The sequence below is a fragment of the Mirounga leonina genome, unplaced genomic scaffold (genome assembly GCF_011800145.1).
Source record: "Mirounga leonina isolate KUSES-001 unplaced genomic scaffold, KU_Mleo_1.0 Mir_174, whole genome shotgun sequence".
Taxonomy (NCBI): domain Eukaryota; kingdom Metazoa; phylum Chordata; class Mammalia; order Carnivora; family Phocidae; genus Mirounga; species Mirounga leonina.
In genome coordinates, this window is record NW_023270451.1 from 64,510,670 (window position 1) to 64,535,988 (window position 25,319).

General features: G+C 32.6%; 1 protein-coding gene across 7 annotated transcripts in view; it reads right to left on the reverse strand.

Annotated features, from left to right (window-relative positions):
- POT1 (protection of telomeres 1) overlaps positions 1-25,319 on the reverse strand; it is an 82,249-nt gene that overhangs the window by 5,292 nt on the left and 51,638 nt on the right. For 5 of the 7 annotated variants that reach the window (XM_035021032.1, XM_035021033.1, XM_035021035.1 and 2 more), the window contains exons 11-20: positions 20,572-20,741; positions 19,414-19,502; positions 15,514-15,570; positions 13,303-13,459; positions 11,063-11,265; positions 7,526-7,661; positions 4,446-4,534; positions 2,525-2,616; positions 717-822; positions 157-291 (exon numbers count right to left, since the gene is read on the reverse strand). In XM_035021032.1, the coding sequence (XP_034876923.1) occupies positions 157-291; positions 717-822; positions 2,525-2,616; positions 4,446-4,534; positions 7,526-7,661; positions 11,063-11,265; positions 13,303-13,459; positions 15,514-15,570; positions 19,414-19,502; positions 20,572-20,741 (1,234 nt within the window). The remainder of the gene's footprint in view (positions 1-156; positions 292-716; positions 823-2,524; positions 2,617-4,445; positions 4,535-7,525; positions 7,662-11,062; positions 11,266-13,302; positions 13,460-15,513; positions 15,571-19,413; positions 19,503-20,571; positions 20,742-25,319) is intronic. The other 2 variants (XM_035021038.1, XM_035021039.1) reach the window with 1 other exon arrangement.

The following is a 25,319-nucleotide window of genomic DNA, read 5'->3' on the forward strand; positions in this document are numbered from 1 at the left end:
ATCTTTTTGGAGTTGTTACAAAATTCAAAGACTGACCAGGGGAAAATAAAGGCCGATTAAAAATAACCTAAAAAAATTAAACTGACAGCAGCTAAACCTGCAGCTGGCAAAATTTGTTACTGACGAAAAATTGTTAGAAGAATCAAACTGTCTTACTATGATTGAGGTCTTCAAATTTCAATGTAAGCAGAAATAATGGCCACAAAAGGAAGTCAGTGGCAGTAGATGTAATCGATACAATTTGACCTGAACATCTGGTTGATGAATCAAATGTTATCCAGAGAACTACAGCTGATAAAAAACAATTAGTAAAATAAAAATGCATAAAACCTGAAACTAGTTAATATTATGATATTAATAATATGACAGAAATTCATGAATGAATTAAACTGGCTAAATGAAGCCTGTTATAGAAAATGTTTCTTGTCAAAATTTCAAATGTTTGTATGCATAAAAACAGTATCAAATGTCCTTGTGATCAAAACTGCCTCCCCTTTATTATATTTCAAAAAATTTAAAAATCTTTTCATTTCAGGAACTATGATTCTTAACTATTTTCTCCCTGCCACTGTCTTCATCAAAAGGCAGATCAGACAATAATTTATTTAGATTCAGACTTCAAAGTTTTCATACCTCTAAGTCTACAGATTAGATACATGTTAAATACTGTTTCAAGAAAAAGAATGATGAGACTGTTAAAAAATATTATTGCCTACCAATTTTTATTCCTGAAGGACAAAACATATCCAAGATCATATCCATACTCTGCTGAAGGCCATCATTGATTAGGATTTCTGATGCTGGGATCTGGAAGAATTTGTCCTTAAAAAAAATTATAGAAGAAAAAAGGAAATTAATCTTTTTTTTTTTTTAAAGATTTTATTTATTTGAGAAAGAGAGAGAGAGCACTACCAGGGGGAGGGGGGAGGGAGGGGGTGAAGCAGACTCCCCACTGAGCAGGGAGCCCAACAACAGGCTCGATCCCAGGACCCTGAGATCATGACTTGAGCCGAAGGCAGATACTCAACTGACTGAGCCACCCAGGTGCCCAGGAAGTTGATCTTTTTTTTAAAGTCATAATTAATATGAAAAGTATTTCAATATTATCTAATTAAAATAATCTAGACTATTTTATTCTATCAAGATTGTAGAATTCAGAGTTCTAGTCTGAACTCTTAAAATATGATTTACTACTTTAATCTAAAAACAGTATTGAGATATACATATAAAAAATCCCATTAACTGTTCTGACTTAATGATAGTAAGAATAATGGTATTTAGAAAAGAGTGAGGTCTATCATTCTCTTTGTGTATAGGAAAAAATCTAGTGTTAAGTTTAAAAGAGTATAACATATGTTGTATATTTGTTTTTCTTTCCTCTATCAGTTTATACTATACTTTCTTGAAAGAAGGGATTTTGTTTGCTTTGTTCACTGCTATAACCCCATCATATACAATAGTACCTAGCACACAGCAGGTGCTCATTAAATATTTATTTGATAAATGGACAAATGAATTGTTTAGGTGGGAGGAAAAATTCTCTCAACCTTACCCCAGATTGTTTCCCAATGTGTGCAGTAAAAAAATTCGACCTTACCACTAACAGAAATCTGGCATCTGCCCTTGGCTTCTGGAAATAATCTTTAAACCCTTCGAATATGCCTGTTAGGAATGTCCTTGTTTGTCACACTAGAGATACAGGGTGCGGAGGTTGGGGAATGTGATATTAGCTTGATCTTCAGAGGGGCTGAAAACTGAGATCAGCCATATGGGCTGTCAACCATGACTACATGACAGAGCCCCAGTGAAAACTCTAGACACTAAGGCTCAGTGAGGCTTCCCTGGCTCTCAATACACAATACATGTGTACTGTGACACATCATTATCAGGCTGGTAACACTGTCTGCTACTCCATGGGAAGAGGACAACTGGATGCTCCATGTTTGGAACTTCCTGGACTCTGCCCTATGCAGCTCTTCCCTTGGATGATTTTGATTTGTATCCTTTAGGTGTAATAAACCATAATAGCATTTATAACTTATAGGAAGTTATTGGGAGTCTTTCTAGTGGATTATCAAAACTTAAGGGTGGTCCTGAGAACCCCCAAGCTTGGAACTGTTGTTAGAAATGAGGGAGGTTTATGGATAGCTCCCTAGCTTCACACAATATAGCCACCGACCTTCCAAAGTAATTTAGTTCCCTTTAATATGGAAATGTGGAGACTTCAAAAACCTAGTGAAATGCTGCTAGACAGAAGGTGTGCTCACACTTCTGCCTTTGGCTCCTGGAGCAAAACTGAAGAGTCTCTCCTCAAATTCCTATTCTTCAATTTATCATTACATGGATATTAAATTTAGAGTCAAATCAAAACAGGATAAATATACAGACACCTTAATTTATGTGCTTGCATTTTATTTTTTTAAGTTGTCTTAAATCCTCTCAGTAATAAAGTAGGAATGAATAAATACATTAAAATTAAAAAAATATTTTACTTAGAAATATCTACACTACCTCTGTTACTTACAGAATCCATGAGATAAGCTTCCAATACTCCTGTTCCATCATCAAGAGTAAATGTCATTACAAACACATGTTGAAGGGGTACAATACCCAGTACTAGTGAAGGGAAAAAAGATCAAACCATATGAATCTTCTATTCCATAAAATCAAAGTAAAGTAAAAATTGTTGTATGATATTGTTAGTTTTGTTTATTAAAATAATTTAAGATAAACAACTTATATATATGCCTTTTGTTCTCCAATAACAATATATATTAAACTCATTTAGCAGATTCATTTTAGAACATTACACTATACCTATATAGCGGCAATGACTCATGAGCACTGATGAAATATTAATATAATGTATCTTTAAAATGAGTTGATAACTTGATAGAAAACATAAAAACTCATTCATGTACTACAATTCATTGCATGTTAGCCTCATAAAAGACAAAATTAAAATACCAGAACGTTCTAAAAAAATTTATGATTTTGTAACGTCTCTCCCCTTTGTATTATAAATATAGGGATCACTTATTTTTTAAGATATCATCTAGTTGAATGGACAAAAATGTCAGAAGATGGGATTTCATGATTTGATAAGATGAGGAAGAAGAAATTAAAGAGATATTAAATGATACGAAAATTCATAGGTTAAAATGGTACTTTGTGTTTGGAAATGGGAGACATTTAATATGTTTATAAAATGAAATACTATCTTTCATTTGTGGAATCCATATTTAAAAGGATTAATTAAGGGACAAGTAAGAAGAATAAATCAGAATACAGAGAAATGAATTAGGGCATACAGACATGACAAAAATTGTTAATACAGAGGACTTGATTTGTAGGATTCTAAAGGTCTCCATAGGTTAAAACTGAGCTAATACCAAGAAGGGTGAATGTAAAATCTACCCTGAGGGACCACACACACAAAGAATTGCATTAAGAATGGGATGGGGAGACCACGCTGGAAAGCAGGGAGCTCAAATGAAAGGAACCTGGAATTTCACTGGACCACAAACAAAATATGAGATAGCAGTATCATACAGTTAGATTGCAAAGAAAAAAAAAAAACAAAACAAAACCAAGTACACAAATAAATATTGATACAATAAAATTTTCAGGCTAGTAGAAGCAAAGTGTCCAATTTTAGAGAAATAAAGGTTTTCTTTATATTCTGAACTGGCCAACATTTGCAGCCCTATTTGCAGCTTTTAATGCCAAACTTTGAGAACATTGGTAAAATGAAATGTTTGCTAAGGAGGAAAACAAAATAGTAGGGAATGTGGGAAAATACCAAATGAAGTGAGGGTGCCTAGTTGGAAAAATAAAGACTCAGTGAAGGTTTGACAGATACCTTCAAATGTACAAAGCCTGTTAATCTTACAGAAGGCATGTATTCTAATTCTAGTGGACAGAATGTGGTCCGTAGTTTTGCTTCACCAAGAACTACTTAAAAATTAAGGGGTATGTTGCCTTGCAATGTAATCAGTCCCCTGTCAATGACAGAGTTTTAAGCCAATGCTGGATGATCACAGTTAAAGAATATGATATAAAAAGTTTCTTATTATTCCAGCTAAAGATGCGTAGTGGGTAAAGAGCTGTAATAGCCATCTCTAAAACTGTTTTTAATACAAAAATACTGTGAACTGGAGGGATTTTTCAGAATCTGTATTTATGATTAATAATCACTACTAAAACAAATTATTGAACATTAAATTGTAATGATTAAAGATACTGGCAGATCCTGGAAGCAAGTTTTCAAACATTTTAAACTTCACTTTATACTTTTATTATAATCACCGTGAACTGTTTTAAGTAAAGTTTAAACTTTAGCTCAGTCTTTGCTCTGGTTTTACAATATCAACAACTGAAATAGAATCAGTGAGGTCACCTTATACGAACACAGTTATAGTTGCAGGACACAGAAATTTGCTAACCTTCTGCCACAGAAGAAGGAATCCATGGTGTTTTATCAACCAGGGAATTTAGAGTTTTTATTGGTCTCAAAGTAGAACACTGTTTACATCTGAAATTAATGACAGAAAAAAACCATAGGCATTTAAAAATAATTATTATAACATTTAATTATAACTTATCTTCACTGTTCAAACATGCAGTTTGAAGTTAATTATTAAACAACAGTGTTGCACCTTTCATATTGTAATGTACATATTACAAGCAGAATTGTAAAAAAAAATAAGCTTTTTACAACAGAAGCAATCAAAAAGATAGTATGGTTCAGAATAAACAACTAAGTTGAGAACAAGAGAGAGGGTCCAGATTCACATTGTTAATTAATTTGGCTGATTTTGTTGGCAAAACAAAAAAGTTGAAAAAGACATCTCTGAGGACTCTTTCATTTGATGGCTCTGTGATAACAGCTAAGGTCTTAAGTAAATATAACCAATAGGAGAAAACTATTCTCAATAAGGAAGTCGGTACTAGCAAGACTTTGAATAATATATTCAGTGAACACATATTTAGAGGTTCACAGTTTATAATGCCTAATATTATACTTATCTTTTGTAATATAAGTCAATCTGAAACTATAAAATATACTAAAAATGCACGTTATTTAGTATAGGTATTTTGATTAATATACAAACATACTTTAAGTACAAGTAATTATTTTTTATATCATCATAAGATTAGATGTTGATAAGAAAATATACTTGAATAAAAATATAAAAATCAATGTCCAAAAGGTTCATGCAGACTCCTTTTCATGTCTAATCTGGCGAAAAACAGAGGGTCCCTATATTAAATATTCTCCTCTTCCACCCTTCAAATACATAGATACTTCTTCTTTAATAGAAAAAGGCAATAGAATGAAGACATTATTTCCTTAAAAACAGGCTGTGATATTAACTCTAGACATTGATAAAGCAAGTATGCAAGCTAAAAATTAAGTATACAAATTAAAATATAAGGGTAACAAGTAAAAATTAAGTACAGAATTCATTACTTCCAAATCAGTAAAAGTGGGAAAAGGGAAAAATTAAGAACATTTTTATAAATGAATCCAATAGAAGACTAGAGGAAAAAAATAAGCTAAATAATAACAAAAAAAGGGGAAAGAGTAGACGTGTGAGTACAGAACAACATAAAACATAGAAATAAAACCTAAATATATCAGTAATTAACATTTTAAACTCATCTATTAAAAAACTAAAATCTAGTCCTAATTATTTATTTATGAGACTTCCTAAAATGTAACAACAAAGAAACATGAAAGCAAACCATCAAGAGCCTCAAAATATACAAAGCAAATACTGACAGAATAAAAGATCACAAACATACCACCAAAGAGGACATTAAGCACACTCTCTAAGTGATTAAACAGACAAAGTTACAAAGGAAAAAAGTTTTGAATATGATTAACAAGCTTGTCTAACGGACATAACTAAACACTATTAAACATTAGACACAGCTATTAAAGAATACATGTTCTTTTTAAAATATAGGCAATATATACAAAATCTGAACAAACATTTTGGGATAAAGCAAAGCTAAATGAATCTCAAAGAATCATTATGATATATATCAAGCTATTTGGTTAAAAAGTAATCTAATTAAAATACAAAAAAGGGGCGCCTGGGTGGCTCAGTCGTTAAGCGTCTGCCTTCGGCTCAGGTCATGATCCCAGGGTCCTGGGATCGAGCGCCGCATCGGGCTCCCTGCTCCGCGGGAAACCTGCTTCTCCCTCTCCTATTCCCCCTGCTTGTATTCCCTCTCTCGCTGTGTCTCTCTCTGTCAAATAAATAAATAAAATCTTTAAAAAAATAAAATAAAATACAATACAATACAAAAAAAAATATAGAACCTAAAATGCGTCTGTGAAAACTTCAAAACACAGTTAAATAATTCATGGGCCTAAGAAGAAATCATAATGAGAATTAGGAAACATTTAGAAGAGATTAAAAAAAAAAAAAGAACAAACACCACTACCTATCAAATCCTGCGTTAAAGCTATGGCCATTTTCTCAGGGGAAATATTATGGGCTTAAATGTAAATATTAAAAAATATATGAAAAATTAATAAGTGAGATAAGCATTCAATTAAAAAGGTTTGAAAAAGAAAAACCAAAAAAATCTAAAAAAAGTAAATGCAGAAAATAAAGATAAAAAAAGAAAAGCCAAGGAAACCTAAAAAAAATAAATGCAAAAAATAAAGATATGAACAATAATGTAACAATAGCGAGTATCAGAACAAATCTAGTTGCTTTGGCAAAAAAGGTAAAAAAAAAAGGTGCAAATAATATTAAGTGGATTCATGAACAAAGTGGAGATTTAAAAATCATCAAAAGTACTATAAACACTTTTATGTCAATAAATTTAAATTTACATTAGAGATGAAAACTTTTCTAAAAAAAAATCCATTAATAAAATAGATTCAAGAAATAAAAAACCGTAAGAGATGTATAACTGTTAAAGAAACTGAAGCATTAGTTTAAATTCTGTTTAAAAAGAATCAGGTCCAGAAATCTGAATAAAGTAACTAAAACCTAAGTAAGCAAAATCTTTAAGATTTCACAAGCATTTTGATAAATATAATCATATTACTATTTTAAAAATTTGTAAAATAAAAGAAACCATAAAGTTAAAAAAGTACAAGAGAGACTACAAATTTCTTGAAATGCATGCCTGTTTCTAGCTCCTAATATATTCTGATTATCTTCCAATTCCTCAGTGCCAACTACTCTGTAACTTCCTGGCACAGAAACTTTGGAATTCAATCACTTAACTTTTATGAGGATACAGCTCTGAACCTTTCTCTGTACTATTATCTAAATCTTTATGAAAGAAAACAAACGAATATTAGCCCCTGGGTTAGCCTTATACTTAGCACATTGTAGGTAGTCAATACATATGCTACCAAAAGAATAAATATATACCACAAAAATCTAGTACATATAAATTGGTATCCATTGACTATATAGCTACTACTAGGATAAAATAATAAAAATTATTGCTATGCAGTTTTTAATTCCCAAAATTCCCAGATTTGAAAGCATACCCATAGTGATGTATTTTTCCTTGTATAAGGAATGGTGCTGAAAGATCAAGGACTTCCAAGTCTTCATGGCCAGATCTCACAGGAATTACACTATGAAACTTGTTTGCGAGTTTGTAGATTTCACCAAGTGTACCTCCTATTAACAAAGAATAAATAAATCCTTCAAGTAGTACAAATATAATGAAGGCAAGATCGAGTGTCTATTAAGTAACACATGACGTATAGTAAAAGACTAAGGGGACTGAAAGAAAAAGACAATGAAGGCATGAATTTAGATGATTAATACATTTATTGTAAAATATAATAATTTGTAAACTTAGTATCCTGCGCTGATTTAAGAAACCACTGCACAAAAATGCTGAGACTTGAGCAAAATACAAGGCTTGTGAAATTTTAACCATTTTCCTAAATTTTTATACAAATTGCTCTTTTATGCCAGAACACTTTGGTTAAGTATTCAAAAGAAAATAAAATTGAGAGCCAAAGTATAACAGGATTCTCATTATTAAATTTGCTATACACACTAATAATGTCTAGGTAAATGTAGTCTTGAGTTTGAAATAAATCTTTTAAACTTTCAGGTCAACTTTATATTTAAATACAGATGCAAGGGGGCGCCTGGGTGGCTCAGTCATTAAGCGTCTGCCTTCAGTTCAGGTCATGATCCCAGGGTCATGGGATCGAGCCCCGCATCGGGCTCCCTGCTCGGTGGGAAGCCTGCTTCTCCCTCTCCCACTCCCCCTGCTTGTGTTCCTGCCCTCGCTATCTCTCTCTGTGAAATAAATAAGTACAGATGCAAAAAGTTCAGATAATAATAATTCATGTATAGTGTTTGTTCGTTTTTCCTGAAAAATCCTCAATACTTCCAATTCTATGACAAAGTGGCCATTAAAAGCCGTCATGTGGGCTGAGAAGAAAGAGGATGCCCAGTGGTGCACTACTACCAGAAGGCAGTACTCTAATCACTCAAACCTACTGGTACCTTTTCTGGTGTATTTTTCACCTAGATTGATAATTCTTCCTCTCCAAGGAAAGAGAATACGACTTATAAAAATACTTTCATGTACTTCCTAAAATTTGTAATGTTAAACTCAATTGTGAGGGGGAGCACTTCCAGCACAGCAGAGTAAGGACTTCCAAAAATACACTGCTCCATACAAGGAAAAAGAACATTGGCCAAAACTGTCAAATTTGTTTTCGGAACTCTAGAAATTAACCAAAGTCTTGAAACAATCCAAGGAGCATTTATTCAGAAAAAGGAGATAAATCTTGGTAAGGACAGCAACTTGCCCGGGTCCCATTCCTCTTTGCACAACTTTGTGGAAACCACAGTTCTGCCATGTCATACTGCAGTTAGATCCTAGCTCTGATTAAGGTTATAATACTCAGAAATACGATAAAATAAAAATAGCTTGCATTTTGATGGAACACTTTTAAATTTTAAAGTGCTTTCAGATATATTTTCATTGACTTTCATTAAAAAGTGTTATTACTCTGGATATACTTATTTACTTAATATATATTTACTGAGAACCAGCTGCATGCCTGTTGTCCTACCCTAGGTGCTGAAGATATATAGATTAAAATAAACATGTATCCTGCGCTTTAGGGCAGTTACATTCTAATAAGCAAACAAATCTATAAAAGACAGATATGATGCAAATATAATACAAGAAGAAAAGTGATCTACTGAAAGGTCATACGCTATGCAATAAGAACCACTCAAATCTGCCTGGTGAATCAGAAGACTGCTTTGTATGTGTAGATGCTCATTAAGTATTTCACATGAATCGCTGAGTAACAGGAATTACTGAGTTTCTTCTCAACATGTACTAGAGCAAAAATTCTCAGAACAGCAATGGAATGGCAAAGAGGCACAGAGAAATATCCTGGGTTTAGGGTAGATATTTCTGCCACCAGTTTGATATGGCTGGAGGGTGGAATGAGAATTGAGAAATTGTAGATGAGATTGAAAGTTTGTGGTATGAGTGGTAATTAAAGATAGGATCAGGAGCTAAAGGTACTTCTTCAAGCTTCTTTTGAACCCTTAAGTTTAACTTGATTGACTTCATCACAGAATTGTGGGAGGCTGTGTAACACAGAAGAACCCTATGTTATACTTGATATCCTCTTAGCTGGCCCTACAAGGACAGTTCTTACAGAACCTGATAGGTCCAGGGCTTTATTTTGTTTTTAGAGCACACAGTCTTACTCCATTTTTTGTGTGTGCATGTGTCTGTGTGTTTTGTTTTTATATCTATTTCCTGGTAGAGATTAAAATATTGCTAATGGAATAAGATACCACATTTCACTCACCAAGGTGGACAAATTTTCTTAAGTGCTAGTATATGATGATGAGGTTGGGGGGACAGATAATCTCATATGCTACTAAAGCATATGAATACTATGACAGCTTTATTGGAAAGTAATTGGGCAACATTTACTTAATTCCTTGTGCCCCCCTAACTACACTTCATCCAGAGGGAAGATAAAGTTCACTGTAGAGTTACTATGTCAAAAAAAACAGGGAACAATTCAGTTCTACTTCTACCTGTACTGGGAAAGACCTACAACTTCTCTATGATTCAGTTTTCTCATGTATAAAAAACAGCTTATAATAGTACTAGCTGAATAGGATTATTGTAATTAAATACATAGAAATGAAAATCATTTCTGGTAAACCATAAATATGTTAAAATAAAAGATGTTCATGAAAATAATACCAATGGTAATATTCATGTGTATTCATATATATATATGTGTATATATATACACACATACACTAAAACAATTACATATTACTTTTATAAACAGAAAAATGTGAGTAATAAAAATGATCATAATCCACTGTAATAAAGATCAGTTCATTTATAAAATAAAACTAAAGATTTCTCTGCAAATTAAAGATGATGTTCTACTTTTATTATGGAATGTTCTCAAGGAAGAAAAGTCTCAAGGAAAATAATGAAACTAAATTTGGCATGGGAAAAAATATGTGGTATATATATGTGATAAACATCAGATTAAAATTAGACAAAAGTGGAAAGGAAATGCAAAAATAAATATGACTCAGTTTCATTCTTTTAAGACATATGTCGAGTTATCTTCACTTGTTTCAAGGGTCCCTTCCTTGACTTACATATCAATAGATGACTTTCATTCTACTTTTATGGAACAACAGTGACATCCAGAGGCCAAAACAGCAGCAACTGTACCTAACAAGCATCCTCTTGATTAATACTCAGCTCCACAATGAGCTTGAATCTCATTAAGATTATATCCAAAAAGGTGGACAAATGCAAACACTTGAGTTCAATGTATAACTTCAAAATGTCATTCAGATTAATTTATGTCTGTGTATATGTATATATTTAAATCTACCCGTTATATATAATATATTCCATTTTACGGAAGTTAAAATAACATTTTGACTTTATATGTCCTAGGTTGCCCCTAAAATATATTTAACAATCATTAATCAGAGAAAGACATAAGCAAAAGCTGTATTCTAGTAAAACAGTAACTAAAATACTTTACCTTCTATCAAAATCAGACAGTCATTTGAAAGTGGAAGAATACCGTTATTTTTTACAAAATGAACAGCAACTTTTCGTTCTTGATCTGTAGTGGTCCACATTTTCGAATCATATAATGATGTATTTTGTAGTTTGATATCTGGGGTTTTACTTGCACCCTCTTGTAAAATTGTATCCAAATCACCCTCATGTGGAACTTCTTGCCTAAAATCATTGACAATGAAATACAAAACAATTGGTATAAGCTTAGAAAATCAAATTTAACAAATTATCCAATTTAAAAAAATTGTTTATATGCTGATGAGCCAGCTACTTATTTTAAAATATGGAGATAGTTCACTTTGCAGATTAAATGACTCTTATTCAACAAAAAAGGTATTTGATGATACTTCATGACTAAGTAGATTCATACCATAATTACATTAACTGCCAAGAATTTCCTTATCTGGTTTTGTGATACCAAGGATCTTATAACTATTTCTAGCACCAATTAATTCTCCTCTTGTATAGAATGTTAAACTTCTCTGTGGGGAAAAAAAGACAGCTGCCCATTCAATATCCACTTACCACCTAAGTAATTCCCCTTTCATAGGGGACCTACTTTACTAATCAACATTCTCTTTGATTACTTTTAACTTAGAATAATAATTTTAAAAAGTCACCTGGTAAAGTATGTATGCAATAGAAATGGCATGATCTGGAATCAAAAGGTCTATGTCCTTATCCTGGTTCTGTCCCCAACCAGCTGGTGTAACTTTAGGTAACACCTCTTAACCCTTCTGAGATGATTTTATTTGTTTAAAAAAATGCTCAGAGAGGATGGCTTTGTTTGGCAAAGCTATATGACTTTAGAGAATTTGACAAACTGTAATTTAATAATACTTCAGCAAGTACCTGATGTCTGTTTTTATATTTTAATTCCAACTACCATTTTAGCTCAAATGGGTAGCAGATGGTCCCCCATTTTATTTAAGGTTTGATGATCAAAAATCTCTACAAACAGTACCATACTTAGATTTTGGAGGGGAAAATATACATACATTAGTATTAGTGTGCACACAGATGTGCACACACAAGTAAGTACTTTAAAATGGAAATGTACTTTATTTACACATTATATATTTAGAGGAAAGACAAATTGTATAAAAAAAGGAAAAGAGATTAAAAATAATTTCGGAATGTCTTGAGCTAATAAGTACATATTCATTCTAATGTCTTATAAATTTATTTATATATATAATAATTGATGTTTGGAATAAAGTCTGATGCACTGAGAATTCTCAATGATTAATAAAAATTTAAATTATATTTAACATATTATAAGACAGAAGTATTGCCAACAAGGCTTTCTCTAACACTTACTTAGAAATTTCATCCAGGGGCACCTGGGTGGTTCAGATGGTTAGGCATCTGCAATTGGCTCAGGTCGTGATCTCCAGGTCCTGGGATCGAGCCCCACATCGGGCTCCCAGCTCAGCGGGGAGTCTGCTTCTCCCTCTCCCCCTGTGTGTGCTCTCTCTGCCTCTCTCTCTCTCTCTCAAATGAATAAATAAAATCTTAAAAAAAAAAATTTCATCTAAGCAGAATTCTCTATTTAAAAATTTTAGTTATTAAAGGTTTATTTTTAAGTTTTTTTGTGAGGAGAAAGTCTCCCCAAATATATATATATATATTTTAAGATTTTACTTATTTACTTGAGAGAGAGAGAGAGCGCACAGAGAGAGAGAGAGGGAGAAGCAGACACCCCCGCTGAGCAGAGAGCCCAACACAGGACTCGATCCCAAGACCCTGAGATCATGACCTGAGCGGAAGGCAGACACTTAACAGACTGAGCCACCCAGGCGTCCCTCCTCAAATATTTTTATAGTTTATTATTTGTTCCCATGTATCAGAGCTACTAAATTGAATTTCAGATTGCAAAAAAGCACCTACTTATCATTACTAAGAAATATCAGAACGATTTACTAAGATTTTAGTATTTTCTCTTAAAAACGTTACCACTGGAGCACTGGGTGTTATACGCAAACAATCATGGAACACTACATCAAAAATTAATGATGTAATGTATGGTGATTAACATAATAAAACAAAAAAAAACAAAAAAAAGTTACCACTGTTTCAAAATACAATACACAAAGTCATAATTTACTCACTGCCAGGACTTAAACTGATATATATGAAAATGTATATTCATAAACATTATGAAATAGAAACTTCCATTTTATTATGGAAAATACTTACAGTGCATGACATTTAGGACAATGAAGTTTAACAGACTGAAAGAGTATTCTCGGCTTATATGACCTTAATTTTGCTCGAATACGATACTGTTGAGGAGCGTTTTGTTTCAAAATAGCACATATTGGGGTTTTCTCTAAATATTGATGATCTGTAAGTACTAAAAAGAATTTTTAATTAGAATAATCTACAAGAATAAGAATATTCATAATATAAACTCCCCAAACCAGATACAGAATTGAATTATTTAAAGTTATATTGTCAGCTTTGTTAATATTTTGCCACATTTATCATCATCATGTCTTTAGCTCTCTCTCCATATGTATCTCCTTACAGATTCATATATATGAATCATTTGAGAATAATTTCCAGATATCATGCTCCTTTATCCCTAAATATCTCAGTGTGTATTTCGCAAGAAATTTCATTGTCCTATTACAGTGCAATTTCCAACTTCAGAACCTATAATACTGATGTAAAATTATCATTGAATCAACAGACATTATTCAAATTTCTCCATCTGTCCCCCCCTTATAATGTTCTTATTCAGAATTTTATTTTCAGGTCCAGAATCCAATCCTGAACCATGTATTGCAATTATTTTTCCTGTCTCTTTGGACTCCTTTAATGTAGAACGGTCCCTCAGCTTTTCTTTATCTTTCATGACATTGATAATATTTGAGAAGTAGAGGCCATTTATTTGGGTGTGTCTGGTTCTGCTCATGATCAGATACAGATCATGCATTTTTGGCAGTATGCTATACAATAAGTGATACAATTGTCCTTCTCTGTATCGTATTAAGAGGTATATATTTTATCAGTGTTTTCACTCCTGGGAATGGTAACTTTGCTCAGTTGGTTATGGTGGTACTCAGCAGATCTCTCCACTATAAACTTATTATTTTCCCCTTTATAATAAGAAAGTACTTGGAGAAATATAAATATCCCACTCCTCAGTAAACATTTAGGATCCTGATAGTTTAGGACCTACTGATGATTTACAACTAAATCAATTATTACTATCATGGTTGCAAAATGATTTTCTTCCCTAACTTCATCATTCCTTTTACATTTACTAGTCATCTTTCTATTGTAACTAAGAGCTTTCCATTTAATCTCATTTATTTATTCATTCATTTGTTCTTTTATTTACTACCCACATGGACCAATGGATTACTACTTTATTCAGTTTTATTCCATCGCTAGTATTTTTTATTTTAATGCTCATATTGTATCAAATTTGACATGCTCCATTATTAACTGAGAACTTCTTTACCTTCTGGCACAAGATGTTCCAGACTCATCTTATAATTCTCCTGTTCCAATCCTGGAGTCTGCTATTTCTATAAGCAGCCCTGACTCCTTTTAAGGGGGAGTATTATTTATAAGCCAAGATTTGTGCACCAGGTGCCTTCATTGCTACTGGGCCGTGCCATTATTTCAAAGCCCTTTAACTGGACAGAGATAGGGTATATATGCACACGTGTTCATACCTATACTCACACACATGCACCTATATGAATATGTATTTGAATGAATACATATATACAAAGACCTATTTGCATCAACTTCTGTATCTGTGTATAAAACCATGAGTATACACTGACACTTCCTATTCCAATAACACCACCACAAGCTTCTTTCTTTGAGCTTTCTCCCATTTCATAATTATATGTTATTTCTCAAATAATGAGAAACTCATATTTTTTAAGAGTATATTACAGAATTTCATTTAATAGACTTGTGCTTAAAAATATTTGTTCTTAAATTTTTTTATCTGAGCTGAAGTAACAGAAAGAGGGCATCTGACAGATTTACTATCACTGCTAACATTAAAGTTTTGGAGTATATTGTAAGGAGCGCCTTTATGGGCACACAGCTAAGGGCAGAGCATGAACAGATAAAAATTATGTCGTATAAGATATTTTATGTTCTCAAAATAAGCCCCATTGCACTGTTAAATAGAATATGTTTTATAAATCTTACATATATGTGACTTAATTATATAGTCAATGTAAAAACATGTATCTTTCTGGGTTCCATTTTATATAAGCCACTTAGGATGAGGGAGGGAAATAAAATATAAATAGGGATATATTTTTGCTCTCATGGATATCTGCTCTCAAAATTAGATAGGAACAAATCAGTTGGTAACAATAGACTTTATTATGCACACTATTATACCCACATTTCAAAAATGAAACATGGTCTTACTTGTAGCTGATAGTTGCTGACATCTTTCTACCTCATATAGTGATACTGATCCAGAGCCTACAGGAAGAAGGGAAGAAGAATTATACAGTTTTAAAATCCATTAAAAATCCCATGTGTCATTGAAAACTATAAAACATTGCTGACTGGAACTGAAGAAAATCCAAATAAGAGTAAAATTTACTATGCTCACGGACTGGAAGGCTCAAAACTGTTAAGACATCAATTCTCCCCAAATTGATCTGTAAATTCAATACAATCCTAATCAAAATTGAGGAGGCTTTATTGCAGAAAAAGACAAGAGATTCTATCACTTAAGTGAATACGTGAAGAACCTAGAATATAAAATATGATCCTGAAAAAGGAACAAAACTGGAGGATTTATACTACCTGACTTCAAGACTTACTATAAAGCTATAATAATCAAGGCAATATGATACTGGCATAAAGACTGACAAACCTATCAACAGAATTACAAAAAAAGCCTAGAAATAAACCTGCATTTCATTTTTGATAAAGGCGGCAAAGCAATCCAAAGGGAGAGCAAAACTCTGGTACTGCAACAACTGGAAATTAGTATGAGGAAACAAAATGCTTACTTCACACCATACTACTAAGTATTTCTGGCCGGAAAGCCCAGAAATAAATCCACATTTATACCCACTTGGTTTTTGACAGACACCCAAGTCATCTTACAGAAAGGAAACTAATGGTGCTTCAATGACTAGAAATTCATATTGAAAAAAATGTCTACCTCATACCATACTACTAGGAATTGAAAAGGAACTACTAATACATGCAATATGGATGAATTTCACAAACATATAGTACGTAGAAGAGTACATAATATATTATTCCATTTATTTGAAGTTCTGGAAGAGGCACAATTATCTATGGTGCAAAAAAAATCAGAATTTATGGGGCTGGAGTGGAGGTCAGGACTGGCTGGGAAGGCGCATGAGGGAACCTCCTTCAACAAGCATGATGTTTTAGGTTTTTAAAGGGATCTAAGTTACACGGGTTTATATAGTAGCCAAAGCACATGGAATGGTACACTTAACTTGTCCATTTCACTGCATATAACTTTACACTAAAAATTTTAAAAATCCTCAACAAATATTGAATTCTAGTTAATGATATTCATTTTGAAGTGTTTAGGAGGTGTATTTACGTCTGCAACTTACTTTGAAATATATCAAAATATAAGATGGACTGATGGAGTAAAAGGCAGAGAGAGTATATGACAGAGCAAAGAGAATCCAGGTAGTAGGTATATGAGTGTTCACTATACAACTGTTTCAATTTTTCTGTATGTTTGAAAATTTTTATTATTTTGGAAAAAACACATTGTGAAAGAAACAAAGGGAGAAGTAGATAAGATAATAAACTTACTAAACTGAATAGGATGACTTGATGAACACTTAACATAGGATTTTACTTTAACAAGAAAGCAGAAGTAGTGAATATAGTAATAAGTTTTAATGGTGCTTTCTAAAATGAAGAATTTGAGATTAAAAAAGTATCCATATTTTGCAATTACTTTAGCTTACATTCTATTACATATAGTAGTACAGTATGTTTTTATAATTTATTTTATGTGGCATCATATACAAACATATGAAACTGTCCTTCTTCCTCAACATCACTAATAAATGGCATAAGAATCCATGACAAGAGAACCTGAATGGACAACTTAAGCTGGCAAAGTATAATTTCAATGAATCCGATTACTTAATATCAGCCATTCTGCATTAAATGAAAACAATGGCAATAAAAGCAGTCAAATAAAAAGAAAATCAGTGTAAAATATATACATGGTCTCCCACAAACTGATAAAAAAAAAAAGAAAGGTTAAAAAATCCAGCAGAAAATCAGGTAAAGGGTAAGAACAGACAATTCAAAAAAGAGGAAGTAAAAAGGGTTGATAAATATATAGTATTTTCAGGTTTCCAAGTACTCAAGGAAACTAAATAAGATACCACCTTATATCTGCCAAACTGTCAAAATTTACATATAGTGGTAACCTCCAATACCACTGAGAGTGTGAGGAAAGGACATTTTCCTACACTGCTATTTACATATGAATCCTATGACATTCTGTCATATAATCTGATAGCATCTATTAAAATAAAAGATCTGCTTATGCTTTGATTTATCAACCCCTCTTTTAGGAGTTTATTTTACAGAAAGAAAAGCAGGAATGTACAATTGTTCAAGGATGGTTTTTAAAGCATTATCTGTTAAGAGCAAACAACTGGAAACAACCTGAATGTCTATCAAATGGAAAATAGCTGGATTTATAATGTTAGAGTCACATTATAAAATACTGTGCACTATTAGAAGAATGAGTTTGAGTAACATGGATTAGCCCATTAAAAGGTCTATGATCCACTGATAAAGAAAGTAACCGTATAGTATGGTCCCATTTTTTAAATTTAAGTAGGCTCCATGCTCAGCATGGAGCCCAACGCAGGGCTTGAACTCACAACCCTGAGATCAAGGCCTGAGCTGAAATCAAGAGTTGGACACTCAACCAACTGAGGCACACAAGTGCTCCATTTTGGTAAATATTTTAAACAGAGGGGAAAGTCAGGTCTGTCTATGTACAGGTATATATATTTGTATAAACATGAAAGTGTTGAAGAAACCACACTAAACTTAACATTACCTCAGGAGTGGGCACAAGGGCATAGGGAAGCTGTGTAACTTGATATTATGACATGTATTAACTTTATAATTTAAAAACAATTTAAAAATCTTTGTAAAAGGAGAAAAGAGGTTTCAAAAAGTATAATTACAAATTATGCTGTCCACAAATGACTGTCAAAAATTGAAGTAAATTGACCTGCTAATGGTAGTTTAAGTAATCACAGATCAGGCTAAAATGCCATCACCAAGGTGCTAGGAAATGTGGAGAGTTTTAAGGCAGAGAGAATAAAGAAATAAACTTAAAATATGTAAAAAAAAAAAAAAAAAAAATCAAATAAGCTGTACTTGAATCTGACTGACTTTGCTATTAGTTAATAGCTAAGTAACCCTGGGCGAATTACATGACCCCTATCACTCAAAGCCTCAGTTTCCTTTCTGTAAAAGGGACAAAATAATTTCAACCTCAAAGGAGTGCTGTTAGGATTAGGCACTTAGTACCTAAACCAAGCAATACATGTTAATTTTAATGCTTATCATTACTGGTATAGAAAGAGAAAATACTCTTAAAATAGCTTATATCATAAGGGAAGGAGTTACACTGAAAAAATAAATATGGGATAAAAACATAACATAGATTCTAGGCCCCAGAAAGTACCATTAGATATTAAAGCAAAATGGTAAAGGAGAAAATCTGTAAGATTTAAATTTAGATTTGAATAGTCACCTATTCAGGCAGGCAATAATATAAATACAGAACTAAGTGTTTAAGATCTTGTAACTAGGAACTTGATGAACTTGATAAAGACTGGGAACCAGGTGTATTTCTAAAATATGTATGATCAAAAAATAATCTAGCTCTTTGAAATAAAGCAACAAAAACAACCATTGTTCATTTTAGAAACTGACAAGCAAAGTGGTTGCCTAGGAAATACAGAATTTTAATGAATATACACACATACACACATATACATATATACATACAATGTAAACATACATACATAAATACTACATATATCACAAATCAAGTAATCCCTACCATTCCAATTTGAAAATGCAATTATACAATTCAGGGAGAAATAATGTTTACCTTTACATAGGACACAGATATAGATTTAGCCTGTTCCTTTACAATGAATATGGATTTAATAAAAAAGGAGAGGCAGAGATGGGAAGATATTAAAAAAGAGAACTAATACTGATAAAGCCATTTCAGTTAGCAAAGACTAAACTGTTAACATTAAAAACTGTCCTTACTTGAAAGAGTCCGAAAGCTGTCCTCGTGCTCTGAATGACATATACCATCAAAACACTGATTGGCTGTCAAATCGGCAGATTCTAAAACCCTATAATTGAAAGAATATAATTTCAAATCTAATTGCACAAAACAAAGTCAGTATGATCAGTTTAGTTCTATCCTTAGAAACCAAGAAATCACTGAAATTGTGTAAAAATTATGTGTGTGTGTAATGGCTCTCCTCAGGTGGTCTGGGGGTTCTAAGGTACCCCAAATTAAAAAAAAACAGATTCTAGAAAGATATGAGTAAAACAGTAGGGCAGTGAAATGCTGCAAACAAAAAGAAACTGGGAATTTAATGATGGCATTCTGTCAGAACAATCTCATTCCAGTCCAAAAGTGAAATACTATGCTCTATATAAGGCAATATGAGGAATAAAGAAAACTGATACAAGATTATTAAAATAGCTTATTTAATTGGTTTTAAAAGTCATGCTGATTTCAATATATTAAAACATAAAAATATTATTTCATTTCAACTTACTGAATGGTTTTATTTTCTAGAGCTCTTTGAAGACACGCAGAAGATTTATTTTTCTTTAGATTACTGGCGAGAAAGTTTCTGTACACAGTGAGCCCTGGAGATACTTCACAAAAAAGAGAACTGCCTATGTAGCAGGACTTACTATTCACTCTCTGGGCACATCTAAAAGTTTTTAAAATATGATACTCCAAAACACTTCTGTTACCTATTTTATCAGTCATAGGCACTTTAAAGAGATATTTTTTCAGGATTAAGTATGTTTGGAATTCTAGATATGTATCAAGTTTTCCAAACTAGCTAAACTCCAGGTTCAACTGTTTGTTGGTGTACTTGGGAAATGTGCCAAATGGTGGAAGGAGAGCACAAGCACAGAGTAGACGTAAGTGCACAACTACTGGAAACCTTAGACCACATCCCCAGCTCTGCTACTATTTAGCTATTTGAACCTACAGTCGCTTGATTTGTTTCATTTGCTTCATCTATTTAAACAAATGGATAGTTGGCACAGGTTATGAGGATCAATTACAAAGAGCTTACCGGATCCATCCACCCCAGTCCAGAACAATAGTATCTTGGAAATCAGCTTAATTAATACCTTATTTACAATTTCTAAATAGGCATATAATTTGCTTACTTTTTCAGTTGGTCCACATCAGAGTTACTTTCTGGCAAGACTCTGATTCCCCGGCCGTAACTGGTACCCCCATGGAGATGAAACTCTAGAGCTAACAATGTTGCTTGGTTCTCCGAATTCACTGACTGAAGTTTGGTATGGAGGCTATAAATTCTAAGAAAACTTCCAACCTAAAAATATATTATTTATTATTTAGAAAATGAAAAAAAAATCAAACAATTTCTGATACATAAAATACTTAGGCAATATACGGCATAAGACCAACAATTAGGGGTGCTGACTAATCAGAAAGGATCCTGGTATGTTTAACTGGTGTGTACTGGGCATCAGCCCCAAAGAACACTATATCAAAACCAAAACATGTGTTTTTGTGTGTGCACACATGTGTATACATATAAATGTACATGGATGTGTGTGTATGCATGTATACATGTATGTTTACATATGTCCATGTACATACATCTACATATAATATGTAAGTGCATGTATATATGCACATATATATGTATCCATCTATATATTTTTTTTCAAATGGAAGACATATTTCCATGTCAGATATTAAAGCATAAAGTAAGATTGAGTCTTAGCATTGATAAAATGGAAGTAGTTAAGAAACCCATTACCTAAATCAAACTCAAACTTAAGCCCTCTATTTGATTTGGAAAACTGTCTGAGGTTTCTGAAGATAACTTGTTTTAGGTACTTTAAGGTAAGATTTGGGGTGCCTGGGTGGTTCAGTAGGTTAAGCATCTGCCTTCGGCTCAGGTCATGATCCCAGGGTCCTGGGATCGAGGCCCTCATTGGGCTCCCTACTTGGTGGGGAGCCTGCTTCTCCCTCTCCTCCCCATTAATGCTTACTCGTCTCGCTCGTGCTCACTCGTCTCACTCATGCTCTCTGTCGCTATCTTTGTCTCTCTCTCTCTCAAATAAATAAATAAAATCTTTTAAAAAAAGATTTAATTAAATGATTGCTAAAATACTCTCATTATGAGAATACTAGAAATTTTTTTAGTGTAATATTAAAATATTCTCCTATTCCATAAGTTTTATGGAAAGAAAACTTTTGTAATAAGCACTGTGCCTGTACACTATAATGTGAAACACATTTTATGAGTTCAAATACAAGATTAAACCAATTATAATTCTGAACTAAATGTTCTATAATTTAGATGTCTTGTTTAATCTTAAAAACGGCTTTAATTATAGAGTATTTGATATCCTTTTAACGTAGAAGACTTAAAATGATAGATGTAGAATGTTTATCAAAGAAATTGACACCTACTCAAAAGAAGAAGCTATATAACCTTTTTCCTCCCAATAACGTTTTTGTGAGGAGGAGGGAGGAATTTAGGTATTTTTTCCTCTGACTTCTTCCACTGACATCTATAACACGGCAGGGGTGCAGGGTAAAAAGAGTCAGAGAAGGAAAACACAGAAATTTCTAAAAAAGAAAAGAAGACAAAACTGATTTTCCTCATGGTCTCCAAAGTAAGATATTGGAAGAAAAAACCGACTCTATTTCTATTCACTGTTATCTCACTCCTTCTGAATGTTCATCATTCTGTGATTCTTTTTAAATATAGGGAATACACTAGCACAGTTCATGTATATACAAAGCCCTTAAAGAAGACCTAAACACATGGGGGTGCGTGGCTGGCTTAGCCAGTACAGCATCTGACTCTTATCTCTGGGTCATGAGTTCCAGCCCCACTTTGAGGGAAGAGTTTACTTAAAAAAAACACAAAATTTAAAAACCACCTCCTTCTAGATACAAAGAGATCTGTATCTCTTGTACAGATACAAAAAAATTTTTTTAAAGGCCTAAACACATGGAGAAAGATATCATATTCATAAATGAAAAACTTCAACATTATAAAGATAGTAATCCCCCCAAATTAATCTTTAAATTCAGTGTAATTTCAAACAAAATCCCTAGTGTCTTTTATGGAATTTGAAAAGCTGACCTGAAAACGTATATGAACGTGAATAGCAAGTCAAGTTTGAAGACTAAACTGGGAGGGGAGGGGGGGAGGACTTGCTTGATCTACAGAATATCATTTAAAAATAAAGCTATAAAAAATAAAAATAAAGCTATAATAATTAAGACCCTGTGATGTTAATGCATATACATATATGAACATGGATATATCTTAAAAATATAATTTCAAAGAAAGAAAGCAAATTACAGAATAATATATATACCACATACATTTTTCAGAGATAAGTACATAAAATAAAAGCATAATAAAGATGGGTGTACATACCTACATACTAGGATAAATAGAAAGAAGATATTAGGGAGCAAAAAATAAGAATGAGCAGAGGTACAAAGAAGATTCAGTATGTAGAGATTTATGTCCTAAAAATTAAAAGTACCTGAAATTAATGTGGTAAAACATTTAAAAATGTTAAATTTAGATGATAGGCACATGGGTATTTATTATACTAACTTTTCTACTACTGTCTTTTATAACAAAACAATAAAGACCAAGAAAGAATTTATTTATATAGTTTATCAAGATGACAAAATGTTATTTCCACAAATTCCTTCTGGAGGCAGCATTGTGTTTTTTTTTTTAAGCTTGCTAAATATACTATGAAATGTGCCAGATGTTCTACTATAATAGACACATATTGCTTAGTCTTGTCAGTAATGGGATAAGATTCTAAACATACAAGTGAGGGAGTCAAAGCCAAAATTATAAAAAATATACTTTCAAAAACTGTGATAAAAACCCATTTCAGTAAACATCAAAAATAAAGCAAAGCAAATATGGCTATTAAGAAATTATTATCCCTTTAGAAATAATTTTAATCTTCCTTACAAACTATCAAGAAATTCCCTTTAATGTTTTTAATTACCTGTGTATGTCTGAAAATAACCAGTCAAACTACAGCTCTTGGGTCACTGAAGGCCAAAACATAATTATGACTATATATACTTTTAATTATTTTTAACTTGTGTCAGGATAAGACTGATGATTGGAAATACACTGCTTTAATTTCTAGACAAAAAGTTCGAAATGTCTGTGTGTACCCATGTATATGTGGGTTTATGCATGAGTGCTTGTGTAACACTTAAAAAGCAAAATTGAGGAAAAATGTTAAGAATGATTTCAATTGTAAAATGTATATAAAAGCCAATTATACTTTAAGATTGCCTTAATTATTCTCTTTATTAAAAAAATATATTTTCCTGTTCCTATACAATAAAAATCTGTTCCATGTATTTCAGTATAAAAATGCAATTTCAAACAGCTGTCTTCAAGTGCTGATAAGAATTCATTTGTATTAATGTCATTGGACTCTGGGGATTTCTTAATATCAAATGGTATAGAGGTTGTCTTAGAACAAATAAAATGGGATGCCAATATACATTAAATAAAAGCCTACAGTTACATTACTTATACAGAGAAAATCCTTTTCATTTTTCTATTATGAGAAATATCTTTTCTGCATTTGGGGCAGATAGACATTTCTGCATTTGCGGCATTTTTTTCTGCATTTCTGCAATATTTTCTATTGCAGATAAATAATACAATGTTATGATATCTTCAGAAAAACATTAAGTGCCCTATATTTTCTTAGTCATGTGTGCTCAGAGCACCCTCTAGTGGGTGAGATAAAGCAGACAAAAAGGGAGCTGAAAAAAATCAAATTCACAGCCCTCATCGATTCACTCATTCACTAGTAGATATTATTTACTTCATCCTTAGTAAAAGGAAAGTACTGTGCTAGGTGTTGTTCAGGACTTGGACAAGGGAATCAGGACAAGCAAGGGGGAACAGAAAGACCTATAAAAGCAGCATAAAGGGAAGGGAATTAAATTGTTAAAGTAGAATCTAAAATAAAACATAAATCTTTTTCATTCATAAGAACTCTATCTGTATTTTTTTTACGATTTTATTTATTTTACTTGAGACAGAGAGAGAAAGAGAGCAGTCAAGAAGGGGGAAGGCAAAGGGAAAGGGAGAGGCAGGGACCCCGCTGAGGTCATGACCTGAGCTGAAGGCAGATGCTTAACCCACTGAGCCACCCAGGTGCCCCAAAAATCTATCTGTATTTAAAAAAGACTCTGAATTGGCTTTATCATTACATTTATTTTCGAAATAAAGTAATCAATGTAGAGAAAATCAGGGAAAAGCATCAAAAATGTATTTTCAACAGTCAATTTTCTTTTGGTATGTTAGGTATGAAACCATGTACACACACACATAAAGGACAAGAAAGTTCAGTTATCACCTTCCTGGACCCTGACTTTAATCTAATTTATCAATTTGAGTTGGGTAGGCTTATTTGTGTGTGTGAGGAACTATTCCCTTCTCCAAGAACATTTATTTTACAAAGGGAAACTGGACATAAAATTCAGATCTAAAACAACTGCAATTCACTTTTACTATTTTCTTCCTATAAGTAGGCCATATAACTTTCTGTAAGTAGGCTGTATAACTCCCTAAAGGTAGGATGGAAGCTATTTGCAATAAAGAAAATCATTTCTTTATACTGCTTAAAAGGACTGGTTGTGGAAACAAACACTAGATTCAAATACTGGCTTCACCCAAGTAGCCATGAAATCTTGGGCTTAACCTGTGACTGCTCAGTTTTCTCATTTGTAAAATAGGAATGGCAACAATACTAACTGCACAGGATAGTACTAAATACATATGATGTGCTTAACAAATGTTACTCTTATTATTGCTATTATTAATGATGCCACTTGTTGCTACAAAAGATACCTGCAAATAAAA